The sequence below is a fragment of the Odontesthes bonariensis genome, chromosome 14 (genome assembly GCF_027942865.1).
Source record: "Odontesthes bonariensis isolate fOdoBon6 chromosome 14, fOdoBon6.hap1, whole genome shotgun sequence".
Lineage (NCBI taxonomy): Eukaryota > Metazoa > Chordata > Actinopteri > Atheriniformes > Atherinopsidae > Odontesthes > Odontesthes bonariensis.
In genome coordinates, this window is record NC_134519.1 from 11,747,430 (window position 1) to 11,774,607 (window position 27,178).

At 40.7% G+C, this 27,178-nt stretch overlaps 2 protein-coding genes across 2 annotated transcripts; one reads left to right on the forward strand and one right to left on the reverse strand.

Annotated features, from left to right (window-relative positions):
• Positions 1 to 32: 32 nt before the first annotated feature.
• gipc2 (GIPC PDZ domain containing family, member 2) lies at positions 33 to 21,236 on the forward strand. The gene is made up of 6 exons (XM_075482880.1): positions 33 to 665; positions 13,637 to 13,822; positions 16,329 to 16,509; positions 17,947 to 18,059; positions 18,647 to 18,728; positions 19,306 to 21,236. Exons 1-6 carry the CDS (start codon positions 390 to 392, stop codon positions 19,455 to 19,457), a joined length of 990 nt encoding a protein of 329 aa, XP_075338995.1. The 5' UTR covers positions 33 to 389; the 3' UTR covers positions 19,458 to 21,236.
• txndc12 (thioredoxin domain containing 12 (endoplasmic reticulum)) lies at positions 20,630 to 27,099 on the reverse strand. The gene is made up of 7 exons (XM_075482881.1): positions 26,756 to 27,099; positions 25,072 to 25,132; positions 24,838 to 24,890; positions 23,870 to 23,943; positions 23,652 to 23,721; positions 22,681 to 22,764; positions 20,630 to 22,574 (listed from the first exon to the last, which is right to left on the reverse strand). Exons 1-7 carry the CDS (start codon positions 26,853 to 26,855, stop codon positions 22,495 to 22,497), a joined length of 522 nt encoding a protein of 173 aa, XP_075338996.1. The 5' UTR covers positions 26,856 to 27,099; the 3' UTR covers positions 20,630 to 22,494.
• Between the last annotated feature and the right edge of the window lie 79 nt (positions 27,100 to 27,178).

The window sequence follows — 27,178 nt, forward strand, 5'->3', positions numbered from 1 at the left end:
GGTTCGTCCCACTGCGCCTGCGTCCCACTGCACGCTGATTGGCGAACAGAGAAGCTTTTGTTAGTCGGACGAGGCAGCAGGGGTAGCAGGTTGTTATAAGGTCGATTCCGCACTCACCCCCTTACCTGTTGAATATTTACACTATTTATTTACAAGTCGAGTTACTGTCGAAGAGCAGTGTCAGAGCTAGTCTGTGCGCAGGTGAGGAAAAGGAAAAGTGTTGGCGGAAGGAAGGAAGGAAGACATTAAGGAAACGAGGAAGTAAATAAGGACGACACGACCGTTGGGCTTTGGAACTCAACAGGTCAGCCACTTCGATGTTGTAGCGGCGGTGCGGACATTTTTTTTTATCTCACGTCAAAAAACAAGCGAAGACAACAACTTAAAAAATGCCGCTGGGACCGTGGAAGAAGAAAAACAAGGCGACAAAGGAGCATTTAGTGGAGAACGAGGAGGTCAGCGGCGGACACGCAGGTGCCGGGAGCTTTGGTAAATCCGCGGTGAACGGAGCGGGGCTCCCGCCTCCACCTGCCAGCCAGCGGCCCAAACTGGTGTTTCACACGCAACTGGCGCACGGAAGCCCCACCGGCAGGATCGAGGGGTTTTCCAACGTCAAGGAGCTGTACGCCAAGATAGCAGACGTGTTTGATATTAGCCCACCTGAGGTAAGCTCTCACCTGTCGTTCAAAAAGGGGAAGGAAGTCATCTTCGTGATTTAGTGCTGCATTCAGGTGTTAAGGCTCGGTTTTACGCAAAGTACGTGAAGTATTCAGTCCGGCAGACTTGTTTCTGGAAATCTACAGAAACCATTAACCGTGTTGTTGATTAAAGTTTAATTAGATTGAAAGGGCAATCGCAGGTAGTTTTGCTCTGCACTTTGTACATAAGTCATAAATTCATTTTAGATGCTGTAGTTACTTGTAAAGACAAAGAAATGACACAAACACGCACTTAAATGCCTCCACTGTTTTCAATTTCAGATTAATATCGAGGCCCAAAGAGATATAATTATATTGTAATTGTTTTCATAAAACAGCTCGAACTGGAAAGAAGTAATCCCCCTAAAAATTAAAACAAACATGTAAAGCTGAACGTAATTTTCTATAGGCTATAACTGTTGAAATACACAAAGGCTTTATTCAAGTAAACAATCCCAGAAACACAAATTTAATCCATGTACCAGCAAGCACAGAGCATATAAAACAGAATTTGAATTTAAAATTAGGGGGAATCTAAACTGTAAATGAACGTGTGATATAAATACCATGTAATACTTTAATGACTGGAACATATTACAGGATTAAAACACTACTGTCTAATGAAACTTCTTGCTATAATCCCAGACCATAAAAACAAGGCCTTATATACTTCTTCCTTGCAGATTGAACTATTTTAGGTGTTTTTGTTCACATCTGAAACTGTAAACCAGTTGTTTCAGAGGAGTTACTCCTACTCTTGCTGTTAATTCGTCAACATTTTTAATTTAATTGGAGTTTCGGAAGCGCTGTAATAAGAGAATATTCTCTTGTTGTGGCCATTAAAAGTAAGCTTTGTGTCATGTTTCTAAAGACACACCCTGTCAGCTCTTTACTGGCCAGCACACCCTCGGTTCTGCAAAACTGAGAGAGAGATCTTTGTCTTATCTCCTGTGTGCTGTCACTGGATACCTAACATATTAATGTGCGTCTGCATTTAGCAACAATTTCTCATGTCCATTCAGCATGATATTCTGCCGGGGAGGCGAGTGCTAGAGCTGCATGTGGACGTGGAGGTCCTGAAAACAAAAGCAGGTTCTGTGTCCTCCTTGGAGACAAGACTGTTTAAGCTCTTCTTTTCAAAGGGGAGCGTGAGTGGCAGGTTTGGCTTTTGTCAGCTTTTATGTGTTTGAGTTGTAGATGTGAGCTCCCTCCCCCGCCCTCTTGAACTTTAGTGAAACTGTTGCTTCATACAACAAGTGCAGTGATTTGAAAGGAATTCCCTTCTAAGTGGCATTGGTGTACAGTGAATCACACGACACAGGGCTTCACGTGCAGATCCGGTTAGTAGTGAGCTGCTTCTTTGAAACCAGCTACTGTTTGTCTGATTTAATACCGGATAATGTCCTTAATGAGCCTTGGAGGCTGCAGTTTTTTGTTGGTTCTTTAATTCTTTTTGCTTGAATGGGACACCAGCCATGTTTCTGTGGCATTTGTTCCGTCACGTCTATTAGTAACGCTCATTAGGAGTCTTCTGTTTCTGTCTGAACTTGTTTTATCATTGAAACTGCCTTACAGCGTGTTCTTTTTTTCTTCTTCTAATGACAACAAAATACTTCGGAGGACTTGCATTGTTTGTTTTAGCTGATTTTCAGCAAGTTTTTACCTTGTTTTGTGAGTTGGACGTAAGAAAGAAAACATTTACAGGACAGGTATGAGTTAAAGAATCCCAGTAGAGATTATTTTCATATTGAAACACTGAGATAAAATAAGTAATTTCCTGCTTAAGTAATAAAACTGCACAGTTGGCAGGAGAGTAGAAATAACAGCCCAAATGTCAGCATGTCAACCTGTGCTGTTAAGCAAATATTCCACATGAAGTTCTGCAGCGTGCAGCTACTTAGATTAATAATTGGTTATCAATCAACGCTATTTCCCGTTGTTAATGTAATTGAACCCTTTCACTAATGTGCCACAGATGAACCTGAGACAAAGACGCACAGACGGAGTGACGGAGCGTGATACGATAATGCTCGTTGTTAGACTCCACAGTTTTTTGCCTCAGGAAGTCCCCGATGTCCGGCTCAGTGGGCACTGCCTCAAATCTACCCACATAACTTGTCCTAGACACGGCCAGATGCATCCCAGAGGACCCAGGGAAGCAGATCTGCCCAAGGCCTCCTCCCTTCGTAAACATCGCCAAACCTCGTGCTGGTGACTGAACGTGACCTTTTTTCAGGCTGGACAAAAGATAAAAGCCCCGTCAATTTAAAGCCACGTATTTTTCCAACTAAAGTGCAGTTAGAAATGTTGTTTAGTCCATTAGTAGTTTTTATCTTTCTATTACCACACTATACATGCCCCTCCCGAATAACTTGGAATTTCTTAATATCTCTTCCACATATTTTACAAGATAAACATTGATTCCATCACCTCTCAGTAACTCTTTGAATGTGAAATAGTCTTGCTACAGATGCTGAGGTGTGACAGGTGAACTTTTTACCCAAGTATGTGTCACGTGGAGAAGTTAACATCACCTGCAGACTGGAGTCGTCTGTATTTGTGTTTCCTTCCAGTTGCGAAGTGAATTACAAGCAAAGTTTTGAAATGTTGCTTCATGAAAAGTACAAATTAAGCTAATTTCTGTCAACTCGTCTGTATAGTTTTCATCAGGTGGTGGTTTTTGGCTGCATTGTAGAAGGGTTTAGAAAACAGTGTCGTAGTTGCTTTGAGGATAAAGACTAAACCAGTCATCTTAGCTACAGGAGAGAAACATAGAGAGGATTCCTCTGATTGTATTGATTAGGACACGTTATGATTTTCCTTTTTAATGTGTCCAAGTTTTGCCAGAAACAGCTGATCAGTCATGTGATGCTTTTGGTCTGCAATATGTGCGTCTTCGTCAGCCCAGATTCACATCCACTCTTTTTCTTTGTAGAGACGATAATTGGCTGTTATCATTAACCTTTTCTAGTGGTCATATGAGGATGGAAACGAGACCGAGGTCTTTTCAGAGTCCAAGGTGGTCCGAGACAGACCGATAAGAGCAGCAAGAAAACTTTCACATTTAAAAATGATAAGCGCTGCAGGAAGAGATAATCCAGCAGAAATGCAAACTGTGGGGGGGGGGGAACTAGGCAGAAAACTGTGCGGGAAACCACAGTTTGCAAAGAAAAGAAGCAAAGATGAAGAAAAGGTGTGTGCATACAGGGAGGGGGTCATCGGTTAATGGAACACAGGTGAGGAAAAGTAACTAACCAAACACTGATGTGGAGAAAAACAAGCAAAGCAAAACTCAGGGGAGAAAAATCTATATCTGTGTATATAAAACTATATACAGAACACAGAGATCTGAAAGACCATGAAAACTATACGGTGTATAAGGGACAAATACACCGCCTGTAATCGACATAAATAGAAAACTAGTATATTTTTCTGTTTGCAGACCGGGTTTCCGTGTGGCTTATGCACAACTTGCTTTTCTCACTGGTGATGCGACCAGCTTAATTCTTCATTGATCACAGTGGAAACATAAGCTACTCCATGAACAGTTTGCACACACGTTAGAATTAGCTCGTCTCTGTAGGACAAACTAACTGTGATAAACGTGCTGCTGGCCTCTGAGGTGTTTTCCTCCTCTTTTATTCCCTTTATAGTTTTTCCTGTTAAAATGCATTGAATGTTATTTGACACAAGTAATGCAGATTCTCAAAATTAAATCTCCTTTTTGTTCATCTATTTGCTAAATGCTACAGTACTTGTGATCCTTGAGCTCTGTTACTCTGTTGCAGCTGAATTCTAATAAAACTGATGAAATTTTTAAGATTTAGAAATGGAAATCTTTAGTGGCTGACGTGATAAGTGATAAAAGGTTATTTATAGTCTGTTTCTCCACTGATCATTAATGATTTGGATTAAAGATTTAACCGGGGAAGTGTCATGATAATTTAAGAAATAGCTTCAGCGGCGGTTGTTGTACAATTCTTCTCCAGTTTTTAGCCAGATGTAGTTAATAAACTGGTAAGTGGGTGTGTTTCCCCACAAAGCACATCCGTTCATGACAGAATTAAAACATGCGTTTTCTGAAAAGGGTTAAGTTCCTTTGAATTTATTCAAACTGTCAGATGCAGTCTTCATTCGAGGAGAAGGCTAATTTCCACCGAGCAGCTTCAGCTGTCATAAAGCTGTCATATGGACCTCAAGAAGATTTTCTTTTGCTTTTAAACTGTGTAGTCTGCTAATGAATAAGAGTTCGCTTATAGTCTGAAGGATCAAAATAGTGAAGCTATGTTTTGGGGGTAATTCTAGCTTTACATACAGCTATTTAAAGTATATTATATTTTATTGGTTTCTTTCGCTCCGCTGAACGTACGAATCATTAATAATTAATTAACTACTTTCCAATGAGGGGATTAAATTATATAAGCGGGACTTCTAATACTACTTGTAATAGGTTTCACATTTCTTTGCAAGCAGAGGTCAGATTGTATTAAAACGAGTGGATTCACAAGGTGTCTGTTTCTGTGGTTTAATTAGGATCTTATCATACACTGAAGCTCGGGGTCAGTCACAGTCGCTTTGTTTTGGGAAGAAAACGAGCCAATAACTGTCATTTAATCCATAACAGCCACAGAGATACTCCCAACGGAGAGCTTCACACATGCTGAACGCAATATTAATTCTTGTATGAGTTCAGGTGTTTTATGCAAGTCAGCAGGTCATGTTGTAGTCTGGATCTTAATGTGCTCCCTCTGCTCTGGTCAAAGTCTGATTCTTGGCCCTGCAGCTGGGAGCGTTTGAGGTGTGGCTCTGTGACTTTGCCTCTTGTTCACCTCTTCACCTGAAAGCATGTGTCCATTTGCCTATTGTTTGAATATCTGGGCTGCGGTCGAGCGAAAGAGCCACACGGCTTGTTTTTCTTTTCTGTGTGTTTATGCAGCTTACAGGGAGTTGTGCTTCCAAGCTCGCAGCCAGACATTTCTTAATTGGGGGCTGTGGGGGATTAGGTGAAACAATCTCATTTGGTGGGACTTCGGGTGGCTGTTTGTATTAGCCAGTCACCTGGCTTCACTTCCTCGATTTTGTGAGGAAAAAACACACCAAGCCAAGGGAATGCAGCTACCGAGTTGTGTATGTTCTACAGTGGATTATTAAACCCGGTCTGACAGTTTTATTATGCAGGAACATGACCGCTTTTTTGGTTATAGAGAGATTTTTGTTCACATCTAAAACAGGATTTAAGTTGGAACATCGTAATCAGGCCACTTTATTTCTGGGTCTGAGGAGAAAAAGTGAGGTCAGTGTAAAAACACATGACATGACCCTCTGCCACTTCTGCCCAAGATATACAAAAGTGATCCAAGTTAATAGCCGTATTGTAAGAGACTGATTTACAATGAAACGGGGTTAGTAAGACATAATATTCTCCTCATTTTCATGAAGGAAAATCATGGAAAAGCGACGTAATGACTGCACCCTTTTGTCTCGGTTTGTGTGTGTGTTTAAGTAGTTGTTTACCATCAGAGATGAGGGTGACAGTAAGTTTTTAAGGGTGACCTCAGGTTTCCATCGGCCTCTCTGAAGATCAGTGCGGCTGTGGAGACGAACCGACGGATGGTTTAAAAGAAATCTGCATTTGTTGCCACCTGATGGGTGTGAATGCCAGAGGAGAGTTCAGCCTCAGGTTGTTAAACACCCTCCCCCTCGCTTTGACTTTCCCAAGGCTTTAAGGAGCTGTTTTTCATATCTGCAGCACTAAAACATTTATACTGATGCACTGGAAATGACTAATAAGGAAGTAAAAGAAACAAATACTGAAAATATTTTCTGAAAATGGAGCTTATTCTGATCCTGAATGAAGGTCTAAGTGACCCCCGAAAGGAGACTTTTACAGATCAGGCTAGTTTTCAGACATTACCTCATAGATTCCTCGTATTACTGTCCAACTGCTGGCAAAACCTGCTTTTATTAACAGTTTTTATCTTGATATTTTGCCCTGTGATGGACTGGCGGCCTGTCCAGGGTGTGAAGCCAGCCCCCCCGCGACCCGACCGACGGATTCAGCGGTATAGAAAATGGATGGATGGATGGATCTTGATATTTTATCTTTTATTTCGGGGAGAAGATGAATATTTAGATATGTCTGTGTGTGTATATAATATATATATATATATATAAATATATACAGTATATATAGCCGTATGTGGAAAGGAACTCTTTTAACTCAGGCCTTTAAGTCCTGTTTAAGTCTTTTAGGACATGCGGACAGCTAAAGAAGCTGTCACACATTAAAAGAAGTTACTGGCTAAAAATAAAAAGCCTTTAAACTTGTTCATTAATAGAAAGGTTTTTGGTTTTATCTCCATCTTTTATCTAAACCTTTCTCCCTTTTTACAAACTAACACGCAAACCCAGCAACATTAAAAATCAACTCGAATTATCTTTATTTTATTTATCTTTTTAAAGTTCTTAACACGGCGCACCTGCAACCCTTTGGTCCCACGAGCATTTAATCCTTTGATATTTGTTTTCCTCGCTCAGCAGGATCCCAGCTGGGTTTATGAAACAAATTCATCTTGGTTTGGTCCATCTCAGACCGTCTTTTGACAGCAAGCTTTGCTTCACTGAAACAATTTCCTGCACACCGCCGTCATCATGTCATCCTGACTATTCTCACATCAGCAGTTGGGTGAATGATTATCCAAGGTTAAATGCTGATGAATGCTATTTCCTGTTGAAAACACAGCCACACCACAGTACACACAGCTTACATCAGCTTTCGCTGTAAGCTATTAAAAATCTCAAACAGTAATAATGGTAGCTCAATAATGCATTTTGGGAAAAATCCAGTTATATTTGGCAGACCTCTCCAAGTGTAAATAGGGATATCTGCTACAGCGGAGCTCCCTTTCTTATACACCTTTACCAGGTCAAACTGCAACCATGTGAGGAATGTTTATTAGGTTAGGTTATACCGTACCAACTACAACAAACCTTTATCATGTTGCTTCCTGTGTTAGAAGGTCGCTCTCAGCTTCACTGTTCAGTGAGTCCAGGGGAAGCAGTGCGATAATTGGCGTTAACATGACTGACGGAGAGGAACATTAAGGCGTTCTGCCCCTTTAATGTAAAAATAACGAGTGAAAATTTGAGTTTAGACAAAAAGTAAATGGGACATCCTGAAAGAATTTAATTAAAACCCTCGTATGTCTGTAAATGTGTCTTTTAAATACTTCAAAAGATTTGATTAAATGATTTAATGTAGAATATGTGTGGCTTTGAGTTAACGTAACGCAAGAGAATGCATAACAACTAGTGGTGGGACGATATGCTTTGGTCACGATTCGATTGTATCACGATTCATGATAATTGCGATTTTACAGGTATTGCGATCCGATGTAATCAGTAATTGCAATTTTCTTCCTCCTTAAAAATCAAACAAGTTGAATCATACACTTCTAGAATGAATGTCGTTCCTATAAACGATGCACATCAGTCTGTGTCAGTCAGTCCAGCAGCTGACATTCGTTTCAACTGAGACAAAAAGAGGTATTTAACATGTACAGCATCTTTTACAGTTACAAAATGAATTGGAATGTCCACACAGCAAAAATGTGGGCTAGTTTTAACACGACTTCATTTAATGAATCGATGAAGTTTTTCTGGACACAGATATGATGTAATATAATCGATTCAGGGGAGAAAAATCGATTTTAAAAAAAAATCATCCCATAAAAAAATCACGATATGTACATGAATCGATTTATTTATTTATTTTTTTTTGCCCACCCCTAATAACAACGGTCTTAAGGTTCACAAACTTTTATAGCGTAGCTATAAAGCTGAGCATATAGCCCAGTTGGTATGAAACACCAGTATATATTGTGTACATGGCCTAGAAAGAGTTTTAGTTCATGCTGCCCAGCCTAACTTTAGGAGGATTGGGAACAACTTTGTGAGTTGTGTCTGACCTGTCAAAGATATGATATTCTAGATATTCCCAGGGATGAAAGTAACTCCTGAAGAAGAGCTCTCTCCGTTTTCCTTTTGTGTGGATGTCCACCACAACAGTTGTTTTGTTTTTTTTCCCTCCCAGTGAGGACAAAATGGGTCTCGATTCAGATTTCTTTGTTGTGGATTTTCAAAAGATGGCTTCACATCAGCTTTGCTAGTTAATGACTTTTAAATGTGGCATTTTAGGAGGGAGATGGTACAATAACTTGTGATCTTGACATTTTTGATAGAAAATCTATCTAATGAACAGAGACTGACCCACAGTCTCAGGAACTTCTTTTAATTCCAATAAGTAAATGCTACTAAAAACTGCTTTAATTGCCCCTAAATGGATCTGGAATTGATCTACACATTTGTGCTCAGAGCAGTTAGTAGGAGGATGACGTTTCGCTTCACTGCTTTTTAAAACCTGATGTAACTTCGGCCAATCACAGGAGTAAGAAAAGGCCGAGCCTCTCCTGTTGGTTTATGAGGGAGGACTCCTGTCAGAAAAATGAGTGCCACCTTGGTTTGGTTTTGAAGGACTACGGTGATTACACCGCAGATGTTTAATTAAAACGGAGAGTTGAGCGATTCTCGTGTATTAGCAGTGACACGTTCCCACCCCACCAATCAAATTCTACATCCTCTGCAATTTACTGCTGGAAGCTTAATGTTCCCAGTTAAACCTTTCTGATCCTCTTTAGTGCCATTAAAGGGCAAGTTGAAGAGGCTGTAAATTGGCAGCAGTTTAGTCGCCAAAGAAACGGTTCTCCTAAGCTTTTAGTCAACACTGTTTAAATGCAGGGAATGTTTCAGAGGCAGGTGCGCTTACAGGGTGTACTTATCCAGTCTTACCTTTCTCCAAACAGAGGAAGGAGAGGTGCGCTTTCCTTTTACAGAGGAAAGGATGCATGTAGATGGAGAGTTATTAATATTATATTAATATTTCATCTGTGTCTGCTTGACAGATTACCACGATTTAGCTCCTACATTTAGCAAAACTAGGTTGGACCGCTGTAACTCTTTGTATTTGGGTTTAGACCAAACAGCTGTTCGGCGGTTACAGGTTGGTCCTCTATGCGGCTGCGTGAGCCCAGCACTTCACTGGCTCCTTGTCCCCTTTTAGAATAGATTTTAAGATGTTATTGCTGGTTTTTAAGGTTTTCTGCTCATTTATCTGAGCTTTAACATATCCACGTCCCAGTTGGAGCCCTGAGGTCATCAAACCAGGTGATTCTAGATGTTACAAATAAGGATGTTGTTACTTTCAAGTCTTTCCTCTTCTCTTTGGCTTTCATTTCAAAAGGGTGGCCGTGGCTCAGTGGTTAGAGTCGGTCGTCCAATAACCAGAAGGTTGGCAGGTTCGATTCCCACTCTCGCCACTCAAAAAAGGTGGAACTGACAGCTGGAGGGGTGTCCGTCCACCTCCTTGTCACCTTGAGGTGCCCTTGAGCAAGGCACTGTACCCCCATGCTCCCCGGGCGCTGTGAATGGCTGCCCACCGCTCCAGTTTGGCATCTGTCTCTGAGTGTGTGTCAACAGGTGCCCACCTGGATGGGTTAAAAGCGGAGGACAAATTTTGAGTGTATGCATGACCAATAAATCTAATCTTAATCTTAATTTCGAGTTGGGCCCAAACATCTTGGCTTTGTCCATGTATTCATTGTATTTTTATTACTGGCCTGTAAAGCTATTTGGTCAACAGTTGTTGTTTTTAAATGTGCTATGAAGATAAAGTTGAAGAAAACTGCAATGAGTTGAGTTATTTCATTGCACTGCTTTATGATAAAGTCTCACTTATTTAGTTATTAGTTAAGATAAATGCCTTTTTAGCCAAACCAGCAGTCAAAACTTGAATCCTTAGGTCCAGCCCATTGACACAGGTGTAACAAATGATTGAAACCAAAATAAATTTGCCAAAAATGGGCAATGTAACATTACAGATGTTTGACACTTGGTGGTGGTACACAGAAATGTGACTTCTTTTTGTCCACTTGGTCTGTTTTCTTCAAGGAAAAATGGTTCTGCGTTCTCATGGGCTGGTGATAATGAAAGCTAAATATATCTGCAAATTAGTCCTCATATTTATATCTCACAAGCGGTGAGATCAAATCTTAATGTATATAAATAAATGCTGCGTTTTGCTCAAGAGGTTGTGTAGGAGGGACGGCCTATACTGCAGACAGCCATAGAAGCGTTTGAATAATTTTTCTTAATGTATTTTTGCTTTCTTGGACACTGCAAAGGAAGCAGTTAAAGAGAAATGGGAATCACATGCAACATAAGACTCTCGCCTGGAATCAGACTGCAGGACGCTACATTACAGACGTATTACCAGCTGAAATGTCGCTTCCAGTCGGGTCTGATTTTCTTTCCAAAAACTGCAATTGAGAGCAGACAAAACTCTTTTGAGTTCATATAGATTTAATCAAAATGTGTGTGTTTATGGTAAAACGTTTGCTGTACACTTTTCCCCTGAATCATCTGCTGGTTGCTTCTCTCTGTCTCAACATGTAAAGATAAAGATCTCCAGCTTACTGGACTATGTAACTTCAGGGAGGGCCTGATTGGGGGGAAAAAAAATCATCATCTCGTGATCACAAGTTGATTATTGTGAGATTATTAAACTTGTTATGTAGTGATAACGGGATAATTATGTCAGTATCTCAATAAAAATGATTATTTTGTCGTGATAATGGATACATTTATTTACGTTTATGTAATTTGTTTTTACATCCCAGTAAAGTGTGTTTTCTTGTCAACTCAAACCATGGGAGTGCCTGTGAGGCAGCTACTAGCTGAAGAATTACTGAATTACACAAACGGGCCTTTCTTCACTGATAAAGATGATGTTGAACTATGTAAATAATCGAGAACACAGGAGCCACTCATGTTCAAGCTCACCACAATCGTCTTGTGATCTTAAGAAAACAAAGCTCATTTTGTATGTTGTCATCTCAATGGAAACAAAAGGCCGATTTTCCTCAGAGAGATAATTTGACCTCTTATCACGCAAAGACGAGCATCGTTATCCTGCAATAACAGAATCATTTAGTGGTGACCTGGAGATGATTGCATTGAAATGAATCACTCTGAGCTTCCGTATTAACACAAAATATCTTTAGCCTTCACTACCTTCTTCAGACATGTTCAGCAGATGTTTTAGCTGTTGGAATAAGTCTGTTTTGGCTTTAAAGGAGCTTTTGGTCTGACAGACGCACAGTGAACGTGTCTGTCTGTGTTGCTGTGCACATGATTCAGTAACCTGATTTGAACTGTATTGAAGCTTTTTGCAGAATAATTTGAGATGTGACCAGTCAGTTGACTGCTGAGCTGAGTCAGTATTGTCACTTAATAAAAACGTCTTATCTTGTATGAAAATGTGGATGAACGTCATGCATTTATACAAATGCATACATCAGTATTGGCTTTTCATTAGAATCTAAACCGGCTCTGGTGTGTTCATTCCCTCCACGTAGGTTTTAAATCCACTGACACAAAGATAGCTCTGCCTGGAGCGATGCTGAACGGATGGAAGTGAATCTCCTCTGGTTTTCCATTCTCCGTGTTATCAAAGTTTTGGTGTGTGTGTGTGTGTGTGTGTCACAGGCAGTGGGAGGTGTACTGGCTGTTCTTGTGAGTCAGGGTGTTGGTGTGATGCTGCTTGCTGTAACACAACTACACCCGCAGTGTGAACACGGCCCAGCAGGAGGAGAGGAGTGTTGACTGCTGAGGCGAGCTGCCCGCCTCGAAGAGAAGCGGCTTAATGCCGCTCGCAGCCTTGGTAACCGAGTGTAGGTGTCTGCTGCTGTTCCTCCCACCCGCTCTTGGGTAATGCCGGGGCCCAAGCTGAGGCAAGCCGGGGGGTGGGGGGGGGTTGTCTGTCATGGAAAAAAGATGAAAATCATCAATGCAGCTACAGTGCTCCCCTCCCATACCTTAGACGTTAGTTCCTTTCTTTCCATAGTCTCTTTGACTCTCTCTTTGTGCTTTCTCCTGGAGTGGCCTCTCTTTATTGTATCCTGATTCTTTTATCCTCTTATTCCAACAAATAAGACCATGTCAGCCATGCGTTTGTGAGCAATGGCTGTAGGTAAACAAGCAAGGCAGGTCTCGCTGTGAGAGGCTTATTGGTGTGCAAAGTTCATCCTACTATGGAACGAGTATAATTGCTCCCTTAATGCACTACAACTCACAAGATGGCCACTTGTGTTTTGAAGCCAGTCTCAAAGTAGAAGCCAAATGCAGGATTTATAAGTGGGCACATTAGCTTTTTCCTTATAGTTAATAAGTACCAGTTAAAGTTCAACTCAGCCCTGCTGTCTGTCCAGGTGAGATGGCCCTGAATAAATTATTCATTCACTGCAGTCTTCCTCCTGGGTTCCACTGTCTGGTCTCTGTGTGAAGTGCAGTTAAATCAGGCCACTTGTGTATCGTGTTAGCTGCGATCCCATTTCGCTCTTTCCGCCCTGGCAAGACGCATCGGTCACAAGGTGTGAAGCCAGATTTCCACATTTGTAGCGCAGGAGGAAAGGTCGTCCTCCCAGTTTGCTCCATGGACAAGCAAACCCAGCCTTGTAGAATAAATAGACTGTGAGAGTGGAAGTGGACGTATATAAGTGGATGACTTTGCTGCAGTGAAAGCAGAACTCCCTGATGATTCCTGTATTTAGCAACGTGACACAGCGCTTTCAACACTTTCCTTTTTTTAATCTCTGTCAGTTTTCAGGCTGTTACTAAAAACAGGATTTGGAGGTGTTTCCTCTGTTTTAGAGCCATAAAATGTAAATCATTCCAAGTCGTCTTTATTTTGTTCCTGGCTGTTAAAATATCTCATGTTACAGGAGTTTTTTTTATGTATATTTAGATGTCATCTCATGTGTTTAGACTTTTATTTTTAACATATTTGTTAATGTGCTTTACGAACCTGTCGCATCTCTGTACAGATCCTGTTCTGCACCCTCAACACCCACAAGATTGACATGGAGAAGCTGCTGGGGGGGCAGATCGGCCTGGAGGATTTCATCTTCGCCCACATTAGAGGCATCAAAAAGGAGGTAGAAGTGTACAAATCTGAAGACGCTCTGGGCCTCACCATCACTGACAACGGAGCAGGCTACGCTTTCATAAAGGTAGGAAGAAACGGGACTTTTCACCTCAAACTGATGCTCACTTGTGTGATATAATGACACTGGGAGTCACACAGTGAGGTTTGTTATACAAGAACGTGGAGTGGAATTAATGTAGGTGAAAAACAAGGATTTTCTTTGAGAATTTCTGTTATTATGATGTCATGTTTTCAGACAAGGTGTAGAAGTTCCATATTTAAAAAAAGACGATGCTGACTAAAAGTTATCAGGGTATAGTTCTCCAACCAGTGATTTATGTTTTTTAAATTTCAAAATGCATATTGATTAACCTTCTTTTACTTATACCATAAAATATAATTCAAAGGAAAGGAGCCGCTGAGTGTTGAGTTCATAACATGAGTCTTTAAGTTCTTGTGTAATCCTCTTATTGTTTCAGCTTTACTCTCATATGACTTTACTGAGTATAATATACAGCAGTTACACAAGTTGATTAGTGAATGATACTGAGGTAAACTATTCAAAGCTTTTCAAACTTGGCTTTTGTTGTGGTCATAATTCACAGAAGTAGGTCGCCCGTGTTGATGGATCTTGGTCTGATGAGCTTACCTGTTCTCAGTCGCGTAGCTCCACCAGATCAAACTGCTCACATGTGCCATCATGTGATGCTGCTGCAGCACTGCATCCTGGTAACCCGAGTGAGACGCTCAAAGGGCAGGACGGTCACTTTGTCACTTATCGTGCTGCTGCTGTAACATGAGAACTATTTAAGGAGACACAATTTACTGAGGTCTTAATAACACTGGTCAGAATAACTCAGCTGCTCCTTATTCTTCCAACAATTTACACCTCCGTTCAAGTGGATCATTTTAGGGCGTGGAGTGACACAGTAGACTCCTCTCCTCCCCTCTATTCAATGGGTTCTGCCTCGTTTGAGACCTATAATACCTTATAACCCCCTGGAAAGCATCATAAGGGTATGATTAGGCTCACAGTTAATAGCCTGAGAGCTCAGACGACACAACTGAGTAAAACTAACATCTTCCTCATCTGTTGTTGGGCAGTTGTTCTTATTCCTCCATCACATGTCGACTCCATAACTCCTGGACTTCACTGTTGTTCCATTCCTTCAATTACTATTTGCAAATGTTAAAAAAACATGTAAAGAACGGCAATTAGAAGTTAGATATCCTTCACAGGATATAAGATGTTAAATAAAGTACCAGTTAAGCAGCATGAGCTATAACCAATAATATTAAAACTTAATAGAATAGAAATAGAATTGAAAAATACTTTATTCATCCCCCAATGGGGGAAATTCAAATTAGTCAAGTAGCTCAAAAAATTATTAATATTTACAATGATTGTATATTAACAACAACGATAATGATACCAATTCTAATAAAAATACTACTACTAAATAATAATAATAATAAATGACTAAGTAAATAAAATTAAAAAAACAATAACAAAGAGCAAAAATGAAGGAGAAAAAGAGTACCAATTTCCCACTTCTAAGGTACAGTGGGTCAGACAGAGATCAAGATGGAGGAGGCTGGATAACCTTGCAGAGTGACATATGTTTCCCCAGCAAATCTGAACGGCTCACTGAAAGTCACATTTTCTAATTGAGGAGGTGTTTAGGAGTTTTTGAGTTGAATGAGACTTTAAACATGCAAATATATGCTCTCAAGTACAGAAAACGTACATTTTCCATAAAATGTCCCCTTTAAACAGATGCTTCATCTTTTCAGACGGAGTATGGCTGCAGGTATTCACTGATTCACATTTAACCTTTGATGTCCCAGCAGGACTAGCACACCATGATCCAGCTCGTCTGTTATTGCTAAACATCTTTACACCTGCTGGTGCAGTGAGTCATTGATGATGGAGGTTTGTAGACTAAAATGTGGGTCAGGGAGCATTAAGTAAGTCTCTCTGTAACAAATCAGCGGGATCCTTCCGGTGTGAAAAACATCCACAGAAATAGGTAAACACTACATGCCATGACTGTGGAAACATTCCTTCGTGGTGAAGTGCCCAGCCTTTGTTTATAAAAGCAGCAATCATCTACCTCTACCCTCCTGCCTCTCAGATTCATTCCTGTTTGCTTGGACCATCTGAAAGCCTTCAGTGGTAATGATCTTATATATAAAGTCACTCCTGCAGCCATGTCTCTGTGAAACATAACAACACACTCAGGAGCGTGGCCTTGTGTTCTTTACTAAGGCTTTTGGCTTGTCCGTCATGTCATAATCTCACAATGTCCATGTTGATGGAGCGGAGAAATGGCTTATATCTCTTCTTCATCGACCTCTCCTGTCTGGACCCATCACTCTTATTTCATCCCTCTTTTTGAAAAGCACACAAATCATCCCAGATTTTTATTTCTTTTCTTCAAAGCTTTTAAAATCTCCCTCAGTCTTGGATAATGTGACAGTTTTTTAACTTTGGTTGGTTGGCTTATTTGTTTGAGGCTGCATTTTATAATTATTGAATTGTATTCGACTCTCGACTCATTTAGATTTCGTGTCTTCTCTCTTGATTGCAGCGAATCAAAGAGGGCAGCGTTATGGACAGTGTGAAGGTGATCAGCGTGGGCGACCACATAGAGTGCATAAACGGACAGAATATCGTCGGGACACGGCATTATGAGGTCGCCCGCATGCTGAAGGAGCTGCCCAGAGACCAGACGTTTACGCTCAAGCTGGTCGAGCCCATGAAGGCCTTCGGTGAGTAAGAAACGGTCACAGTGGAAGTACTTGTTTTAGAAGGTGCATTTTGGGTAGTTTGTCTATTACCATCACAGATCTTCTCTTCTTCTTCGGGCCTGTTGTAAGGCAAGACAAGGCTAGTTTATTTGTACAGCACAATTCAACAACAAGGCGATTCAAAGTGCTTTACAGATACATTAAAACAGTAGAAATAAAAAGCATAATTTAAATTTTAAACAAAAAATAAAGATATAAGAACAATAGATAAAATCAGTAGTTAAAATGTGATTAAGTTTTGAAACTCAAGCTTCAGATTTGGAGCTTTGTTCAAAAGCAGCTTAAAATAGGTGTGTCTTACATACACTGAGTGTTTCAGCTGATCTGAGGCTTTCTGGGAGTTTGTTCCAGACATGTGGAGCATAGAAGCTGAATGCAGCTCCTCCATGTCTGGTTCTGACTCTGGGAACTGATAGAAGACCGGATCCAGATGACCTGAGGGGTCTGGAAGGTTCATACTGGGTCAGGAGGTCGCTGATGTATTCTGGTCCTGGACCATTCAGAGCTTTATAGAGCAGCATCAGAACTTTAAAGTCTATCCTCTGATGGACAGGCAGCCAGTGTAAAGACCTCGGAGCTGGACTGATGTGCTCCACTTTTCTGGTCTTAGTGAGAGTCTTAGTTCTGAATAAGCTGCAGTAACGCTGCAGAGTGAATTTATGCCCGATCATACATCTCCCTGATGATGCTGAATGATCAGTGATGATCCAAACATATAAAGTGCAGAATAATTAAGCAAAATGGTGCCAGACAGCAGTGGTCATGTTATTATTTTAGAGTGGAAGTAAGTGTTCAGATGGTTATTTAACCTCTCAGGCTGTAATGGCTGGTATTTCACAGATTAATTCCTTCAGCATTTGCTGACGATTACCTTCGGTGACGATTAAATTGAGCATCTCAATAATAAAATAAGCTACGGGTGTTTTTTTTCCCCACTACATTCTGACATTGCATCAACTAAAGGATTTGTAGATAATGAACATTTCTCTACTCAGGTGAGAATTTCAAAAATGGAAAGCTTAACACCTTTTGTGCAGTAAGTTGTTGACCACAGTGGTTTACAGTGGGGTCAGGGAGCAATCTGCAGATGTCTGTGGCTTTAAAAAAAGAGAGAAATAAAACATGTGGATAATAGATTACCAGTAAGATGAGTTTTTATGAAAGTTTAAGAAGATTTTACATACTCTGCTCTTTATGAGGTGAAGTCGAACTCAAAAAGGTTATTTTTTTTACTTCTAAGATGTCAGAGCTTCATTGGTCAGTGTGGTTGGATAGCACAACTTCTTATTCAGGAGCATCAACAGATTGTTAAGCTAAACATGTTTTTACTCGCTTCGGGTGCCGTTAAAGATGGAAACGATAGTATAATTTTCAGTAACACTGTCGTCATGTTGACAGAAATGCTCGAGCCAAGGTCAAAGGGCGCCAAACCTGCCAATGACAACAAGATCGGCACGGGGAGGGGGACCCTGAGACTTCGCGCCAAAGGTCCAGCGACTGTAGAGGAGGAGGTAAAGTTTTTTTTATGTTGCGTTTACTTCATTTAACCATCAACTGAGACAATGTAAGTAGTTATTACCTTTCATTGTTGATCCAAGGTTCATGTTAAGCTTTGCTCGCATGCAGATCACAGTTGTTTAACAGTTAAGCTGTAGATTTGTAATTGACATTAGACCTCAGAGGTTAGTTTTGCTACGTTTTGAAGTTAATTCAGGTCTCAGATTGTAGCTATTTGTTTTTTTTTTTTCACCTTTCTCTTAAAGGTGTACCATTAAAAACCCTTCAGATGACCGTGAGCTGTGAACAACAAGGGTTAACAAGGATTAAATATCCTTCTCTTAAATTAGAATTTAAGATAATAGACGCTGAGGAATGCTGAATTCTGTTGAGTTTGTTGTGAAGTGTATATATAACTGATTGATGACGGAAGAAGTCAGTAATTTGAACATGTTGCTCCCTCCTCAGTGGAACTAGTAACTCTAGCATTGTTAAGAATAATTAGGTATAACCTTCTGGTGGTTTTGGCAGCAATGAAACTGAAAATGTGGTGAAACTGAAACGCTCGCGGGTTAATACAAAGTTGTTTTCTGTGTTCCAGCCGACAGAATTTGAGGAGAAAGCTATAAAGAAAGTGGACGACCTTCTGGAGAGCTACATGGGCATCAGAGACACTGAACTTGGTGAGGATGTGCTTTATGGTATTTACGGTCACTGTGAAGGTTATTTGTTGGATTCTGCACAACGCAGAGCTCTAATCAAGGCTGTCTGATCCAACGCTGCCGGGAACAGCAAACCCTTTTCTGATTGTTTTTTGTTTTCTCGAGGTGTTGAGGCTTTGGATAGATTAATATACGAGACGTCGGGCTTCAGCGTCCATGGCCTCCCTCTGAATGCTTCGCTGTGATTCAGGCACAAAATGTTCCTCACACAAACCTTGTGGGGACAAAAACAAAACATTATGTTGTTGTGCAGCTCTGCTTTACTTTGTAGGCTCTGAATGTGGCCGCTGCTGTCTGAAAATATTTGATTTAAACATTTGTTTCAACCTGAGCCAATATTTGATCATCCAGGGCAGACAGTGAGAGGCTGTGATATCAAGAATTTAACCGAGAATATAACCGAGCATGACCAAATCCCACCGTAGTGGAGTGGAAGGGGGGTGTCTGCTGTGTCAGGATGTCGGGATGCTTTTTAAATTTGATCAGCCGAAGCTTTTTAGTTGGTCCCGCTGTGAAGTGTCTGATCTTTCCTCTCCAGCTGCCACGATGGTCGAGGTCGGCCGTGACAAGAAGAACCCGGATGAATTTGCAATGGCGCTCGATGAGACCCTCGGGGACTTCGCCTTTCCCGATGAGTTTGTCTTTGACGTCTGGGGGGCTATTGGAGATGCCAAGCAGGGAAGATTTTAGGTTTACCAGTCCCCCCCCCCCCTTTAAATACACACGCATACACTCCCTCCCTGAATCCCCTCTTAATATCTCCAGAAGCCAACTGGACAAACAGCACTGAGAGGGCGGATGAAGTGTTCTTACGATCGCTTTGTCCTTAGGCGTAGCTTCGCTTTTGGCAGGAGTGTCGACTCAAGTGTGTCTACGTAAAGAATTCAACATGTCAGCGCTTCAGTGTAATCTTGTAAAGATATCCTTGAATTGTGGACCGTAGTTTCTGACCCTGGACCTGCCTGCCGCGGGTGAAGACTTGGTGATTCATTCCAGATGTTGTATAAAGCTTTTTGCACACCACCTCAGAGACAGGATAGCTGTAGCTGCATCTTAAAAGCTCACAATGCAGCAAACTTAGTCCACAGGTTCGTCACACTGGGTATAACTTGCACAAAGTTAAAAATTTTAAAACTCGGATCATATTTTCTAGCTACATATTTTTGAATTTACAGATGTGTCTCACATCATTTTATAGACTGTTTTTTTTTTTTATGTTAAAAGTGCTGCTTATTTTACAGCGGCAACATTGTGTAATTAGAGTAATTATAGTGATTGTAGCAATATTTCTCTTTACAGCAACTTTTTAACGTCTTTTTTAGAGCCTTTAAATGAAAATGGTCATTGCATTGCTAATGATCTTTCCTCTAAACTCCTCTGTGCCCTTACATCGCTCAGCTGGAGCCGGACTGAGCTGCACCAGGAGCAGAGGGCTTTAAATGCCTTTAGCCAAATTGACAACACACATTCCTTATATTTCTCTCGTTCTTCTAGTTTAACATGTCTTGCTTCATTTACATATTCCTCTTCTTCCTGTAATTTATTTCTTCATGTAAAATCACATGCTGGAAGACGTTTTATGAGCACGTGGCTTGAGGTGAAAGCCCTTTTGAGGGTTATGTCTGGAACAAGATCAATTGCAAAATCTTAGATGAATGCACTGGCATTAATGTAACTGCACTCTCTCACCGTCAAAATGAATTTAAATAGACTTGATTTCTGTAACCTGATGTAAACCATCTGCAGCAGTTTTTTTTGGACAAACCATAAGGGATCACTGTTAGACAATAAAATGTGATATGCTGGTGTTATCAATACTGTGTCACGAATGCTTCTGGCTCAAGATGAAATGACTCAAACTGTTCAATACAACAAACTTTATTTGCACGCTCGCCTTTGTACATGTATAAAATACATAGACACTTTCATCCCTCATTTTAAGAGTTTAACAGAGTTTGTTTAAAAAAAAAGAAAGAAAGAAGAGCATTGTTACTTCAACTGTGGAGAGTAAGTACACACAAACTGGCAGGTTACATAATATTTCAGACTGTGGATAATATAAATCAGTGGTTCCCAGTCTGAGGTTGGGGAGGCACAAGAGATCAGGGGCTGTCAAAATTAGAAATGCACATAATCAGCACAGGATTGAGTGTGTGTGAGCTGCTGTTCCACACAGAAGTGCTGGTTGTTTTCTCTAAACAAGCAGCCAACTAATGCGTTTTGCATACCTCCACAAAGAGACTTTAACAAGCGGGTGTAGGAATCTGAATCAAACATCATGCAGTGAAAAGATGGCTCTGCAAGCGCAAACTGTGGAGCAGAGCTGGAAAAATGCCAAACGGGGAGCTACAGCTACAAAAACAGTGTGGAAGCAGAGATTTGAGCACCCATTTTACCCTGCGTATGAACACGCTTCAGGAGGGAAATTAAGTCTCATTTCACCAGTGTTTCCTTATAAATTAAAAACAAAACATGGGTAATTGATCTCTACATTTCCAGCCTTGAGGACATGGAATACTTCAGAAGTGAAAATGGGGGCCAAATGAATACGTCCCAGAGGACGAGAACGAAGTTTTGGATTATCAAAAAGAGACGCTGTTGCACCACAACAAGCCGAACATGGTTTTAGATTATTCTCCCGTTCAGCACCTTGTAAAAACATGAACACTCATCAGACCTGACATCTCCTACCTGGGCAGTCATGCAAGCTCAAGGTGGCGACTTGTTTTCAATGAAAGGCAACGTCTGATTATTGTTCTGGAAATGGGTTTAATAACATTTACACGATCCCTGTGACGTGGACACGCATGTCCACGTGATCATGGCAGCAGCAGCGAGAGGGATGCCGCTCTTTTCTAAATACATGTGGAGAACTTCAAGGGAAAGAAAAAAAAAAAGTTGGAAACCACCGATAATCAGATACAAAGCTGTCAGTGTACAATATTGTCACAGTTACATATAAAATACTGTAGAGGATCTTTGGAAGCACATCACTGTCGGGGTCGAAGTATTCGTTGATCATCATAGAACTACGGAGGGAGCGAGTCGCCACGAAATCATGAGTTAAAGTTCAGTTTTTGGCGCAACAAATCTTATTTTGAGATAACGAGTAAGTCTAAGTGATTGTGAGAGAACAAGAGGCTTTCCTCTTATATTGGCATGTGCATCTTTGTCTCATGTCTGCTCTCAAAATTAGACTTACACATCTTTTTGATTTACAAAAGATGAAGTGAGCAAAACTTTCTAGTACTCCATGAGATAATGAGAAACTCACCCCTTACCACAAGAAAAAGAGCTTCGAGTCCTCACAAATAAAAAGGTTCCGACACAGCTGCCCTCTGCTGAAACCAAAGGGCTAAATCTGGTCCAATAAAAGACTGTTTGTTGTGCTTTAAACGGCAAATCTAAAGTGAGATCATATCAGACTGCAGGTAACGTGGCAAGCTTGAATTGGTTAAATCCTCTACAGTCAAGTACAGTATATGGCGTTCAGTTAATGCGAGTAACTTACAAACATTCATGATTTAAAACGGTGAGAATGAGAGAAGGTGACGGGAAAGCCTTACAGGACACAAAGAAATACTTGAGCACAGATGTCATGAAGGGCCGGCTTGGTTCGGGCAGAGAGACGGCGCCCCACTGTCTGTTGTACGAGTAGAAACGATGGAAGGGGGGTTGTTCGTGGGAGGCCTGGAGCCCTTACAGCCCGGCGCCCGTCTCCGGCTCCTCAGAGCTCATCTCCAGTGTGACCTCGTTTGTAGGCGTCGCCCGTCAGCTTCTCCTGCGCCTCCTTCATACCCGACACGACTGAGGGAGCAAAAAGCAGCAAGTGCACGATTAGCTGCCTTCACTTGGCTTTAAATACGAGTTTAAAAATTGCACTGAAGCTTGTAGATATTGTAATAATGGTCACCTTGTTCTGCGCTGCTGTAAAAGTACTTGTAGTTGGGGTTCCCGATTTTGTTGGTGATGTCAGGGTGCACCTTCCCACTGGGATCTGAGGGAGAAGAGTCCAATAAAAGTGTCAAAGTCAAGTTAATCTCTTAGACTTTTCATTGGGGATCATGCGAGTCCTCAATACCAAGTCAAACTAATACGGATGTCAAGCCAAAAGTCTGAAGTTTATATTACAGAAGTGGCTTTTTTTAAATAATACATTATTCCACCCCACATGACCCTGAACTGGATTAAATGGATGATTATTTCCTGAATAAAAATGTTAAAAAAAGAAGAAAAGAAAACACAAAGATACTGAATTTACAATTAACTTAAACTGAGACATACTTTACATTTAAGTATGTAAACCGTTTTTAATCACTTTATATCAGGAAAGTTAAAGTAAAACTGAACTGCTGCCAGTATCATGTGATGCTTTATGATGCAAGTTGCCTTCAATTCAAAGACAAATCTACTTGTTATCTGGATTTATTGTCAATTCCAATTGAAGTGATTAAGTTTGGAAATTTGGTTTAGGTTTAAAACGAAGAAAAAACACAATTAAACAGGAAAAAAATTAGTGCAAAACGCTCCTGATATTAATTCCTGAAAAACTTGTGTAGATCGAGCAACATTTGACACAGTCAGTCCCGCAGCATCATCATAGATGTGTCTATTGGGTCCTAAATTCTGCAGCACGACAACGAGCTCAAAGATCCAGCCTGAGACACAAAGATTTATCTTACAAGCACTCGTGTCTGAGCTCGTTTGCAGGCGGCCGGAGTGATCCTGCTTTCATGCTGAAAACCTTTGTGCTGGTCCGTATAAACTTAGCGGAATTCTCAAAATACATCTCAGGATTTTCTGTGCAATAACTGCAATAACTGACTCCTAAGGGAATCCCACAAGCTGGTTACACGCTGGGTGACTTCACCCCCCCTTTCGTACCGAGGAAAAGAATCCGAGGAATGTATCCACCGTCTGGGCTGAAGGCCTCGTCCTTTGGCTCCTCCTCATCCTGTTTTTAAATAAAGTTTAGATAATCATTCACAATCCTGGGAACTCATTTCAACCCAATAACAACACAGATTACAATAAACTGCAATTCCACAAAAAAGAACGGAATAAAAGCAAAATAAAAGAAGCAGCAGCCAACGGCCCCTCACCTCCAGGTTGACCATTACAAAGTTGTGTGCCAGTTCAGAGATTTCCTTGGATTCAGCAAATTTGGGCTTCAGAGCTGAGCGTGAAAAACAACAACACAGTGAAAGTTAACCCATAACCCGGTGTTTGTGTCAGAAAACTGACTTTAGGAACCGACCTTCATCATTCCATCAAGGCCAAGTCTGATTATTGAGATTCGTATGTTGTATAAAAAGAAAAATACATGTTTTCAGATCTCCCAAACACGCAGGTGAGCTCTCGGGTCATCGGACTCTGGCGAGGAAAGTCCAGAACACCTACAGCAGAGCTGCTCCGACTTTCACAACGCCCGGCCTCAATCGCCGTTTCCTGCTCATAAAGTTTGTCTCGACTGCTTACAGGATGTGCTTACAGTCGTTTGTTCATCGTTACGCAATATGGTTTTACTTTCCGTCTCAATACAGCAGCAGGAGACCATTAAAAAGGTGATACAACACCTCTTAATGTTGACATAAACCTTTAACTGTGCTTCATGCTGACACAACTCTTCTTACAATGGTGCATTACGCTGTTTCCTCCCTTTAAATATTGATGGTACAAACACTCCTACACACTGAAATGTACATCGCTACTTCCCAGAACTAATTTTGGTAACTATTTTCATCATCAGCTTATTATTTTCAGAAACTTATGAGAAGTTTCTGAGAGCAAGCTGCAAAAATCTCATTTAAATGCACTGATATAAAAGAGAAACCAGATTATTTTGGCATGAAAAGTGACTAAAATGATAAGTAAAATGAATCAATCCGCCTTATTAAATGACACGTCTCAGATATTACGTCTCTCACATGTAAGAATCTACACATATGTTGCTTTTTCATCACTGTTTTTAAATTCAGAACAGCCTTTTTCAAGCAAGAGATGCGTTGTTGCTGCTATACTGGATTCTACAGATGTTAATGAAGGCATGAAGGCTTGAAAACTGGTTTACCTTTGCAGGCTCCACACCAGGTCTTGTGGATGATGACCATGATCGGCAGCCCGCTGTCAAAGCAAACAACAAAACAAAACTGAATCCGTGTCAGCTGCAAATGATCTTTGAGGGACAATAAAAATAACTAATCACTCAGCTCCCGTCTTCCGTGGACATGTAAACATGAGAAGTTTCTGTTGGGGCCTAAAAGGTCTGCCGTTACAGGAAGCGTTTTGTTCCATTTCAACTCACCTGGCCTCAGCTTCTTTCTTTCCATCATCCAGCGTCCTCCAGTAGATTTTATCTCCAAATCCTGCGGGGAAAACACATCAATGAGCGCACCAGCATTGTGTGAGGTGTGTTATGTTTCCACACAGCAGGGTGGATCTGCCCTAAATACAGAATCAATAGAAAGAGCTGTAATACAACCAAACGCTCGTAATTCAATAGCAGCCCGTTCTGTAACCTGCTAAGTGCTTCGGCCAGCTTATACGTTTATGTTTGGCAGCGGTGAGGACGAGCTATGACGGACAAGCAATCAAATATCTTTACAACTGACCATCATTTTAGTCATTTATGTAAAGTGTGCTTCTTGTAACCGAGTCACCTCAGACGAAAATGGTACAATCCCAACTCTGACTGCTAGTTAGTAGCAGCAAAATATGAATGCTTCTCATTGTGATGCTCCCTCCGACCCAAAGAACTGTCTGTTTCACATTTTAATGACGTTACACATGTTGTGCACATGTTGCTCTGCACGGGTTTATGTGGAATAAAACACATGTGGCAATGTTTCCTGGTAGAACTCTGCAATTCTGCTTAATTAAAACACATAAAGATGGAAAACACGTGTCAAATAAACACGTTTGTTTTTCACCGTGTCGTTAAAATATACCGCTAAGCCAACTAAGTTTAATGTAAAGTACATCCCACTTTAGAGGAATTAAAATGAGAGCGACTTTTTCTTGTGTGTTTAACACGTGAGCTTCAGTTATGTTTAACTTCCCTATTTAACCTCACGGTCTAAAACAAAAGAAGTGTAAAGCTGAAGTCAGAATAAAGTTGCTATAATGTTGCTGTAACTCACATCTGCATCAGGAATGAATCCACAGCTGAACTGCAGTCACGTAAAAGCAAAAATGCACATTTTCCTTACAGTCAAACAAATGTAAGACATTAAAAACATAGTAAAGATAGACATTTAGTGCGAGGGGAAATGAACTAATGCAAACTGTGATGAGCATTTTACAGTTTCTACAACATTAAAAAAAAAATGTGGTAAATAACTAAGAAAATAATCAAAAGTTTGATGAGGCAAATAATGGTTCGATGCAGCTTATTTTCATTTCATTTTATTTAAATATATTTAAATTGATTTTAAACATAGTTTTGTTTTAATTTCTGATTGTTTTATAAGCACCTTTGGAGTTGCAACCAAATTTCATTGTAATGTAAATTATAATGACAATAAAGGCGATTCTGATTTGTAGGGAGATACTACTGTTCTCCATAACTACTCATCATTTGTGCCTTAAATTGTAACCCTAATGCCCTCTTGTGTCGGCACCATCTCCAGCACAACCATCGGTGTGCAAAACAAACAAAACAAAAACAACATCTTTAAACATTATCTCAGCACTGATATATGTGCACAATCTCAGCTGGTAAATCACTAAACTTTAATGGAAATTGTGTGTCTGGACATGCATTGACAGTAAAAACAAGTTGGTTGCGATAACCTGAAAAACTGGAAATGAAAGGTCATCGTTCTGCTAACAAAACACACCTTTTCTATAGTCCTCAACGGGACGCAGACCTTATGATCCAGGATGCTGGCACAAAGACACACAGCCCCCCCTACCCTGCTCGTAGTAACACTGAATGAGGCTACACACTCATATCTCTTTTAAATACATTACTCTAAATGTTAACTCACCCCTCGCGCTGGCGGCTTCCACGACCTCTTGAAAACACGACAAAAACAATAAAGCCTGCAACACTGAAAAAAGGACGATTTTCACTATGGAGGTTTGCATTTTCACTGGTTTTCTTTCCCACAGCTGCAGCTAGCTGGTAATGGCAACAACTGCTAGATAACCCGGATGTTCATCCGTTGCATTTCACAATAAAAAGCTGGAGGAAGCGCGAGCATGTGTGCTCGTGTGTGTGAGAGTCGCTTCCTATTGGCCGATTAGGGACTCATTTTCCATTTTGAGGGCTGTTCACGTGACATCACATCCATACAACCGCGTGCTCCTCTCCGTCTGTGTCGATGGTCAAGTTACACAAGGAAAAATCAGTATAATACCGGAAAGGAGCATGGAAAATACAAGTTTAAAAGTGTTACAATATCAGAAAA

Excerpts from the sequence above, each read along its gene's own strand:
- txndc12 (XM_075482881.1), bottom strand. The coding sequence starts at position 26,855 with ATGCAAACCTCCATAGTGAAAATCGTCCTTTTTTCAGTGTTGCAGGCT. Across the intron at positions 25,133-26,755 it reads GGAAGCCGCCAGCGCGAGGG|GATTTGGAGATAAAATCTAC; the intron begins GTGAGTTAACAT and ends TTTTCCCCGCAG. Across the intron at positions 23,722-23,869 it reads TTGTAATGGTCAACCTGGAG|GATGAGGAGGAGCCAAAGGA; the intron begins GTGAGGGGCCGT and ends ATTTAAAAACAG.
- gipc2 (XM_075482880.1), top strand. The coding sequence starts at position 390 with ATGCCGCTGGGACCGTGGAAGAAGAAAAACAAGGCGACAAAGGAGCAT. Across the intron at positions 16,510-17,946 it reads CGAGCCCATGAAGGCCTTCG|AAATGCTCGAGCCAAGGTCA; the intron begins GTGAGTAAGAAA and ends TCATGTTGACAG. Across the intron at positions 18,060-18,646 it reads CAGCGACTGTAGAGGAGGAG|CCGACAGAATTTGAGGAGAA; the intron begins GTAAAGTTTTTT and ends TCTGTGTTCCAG.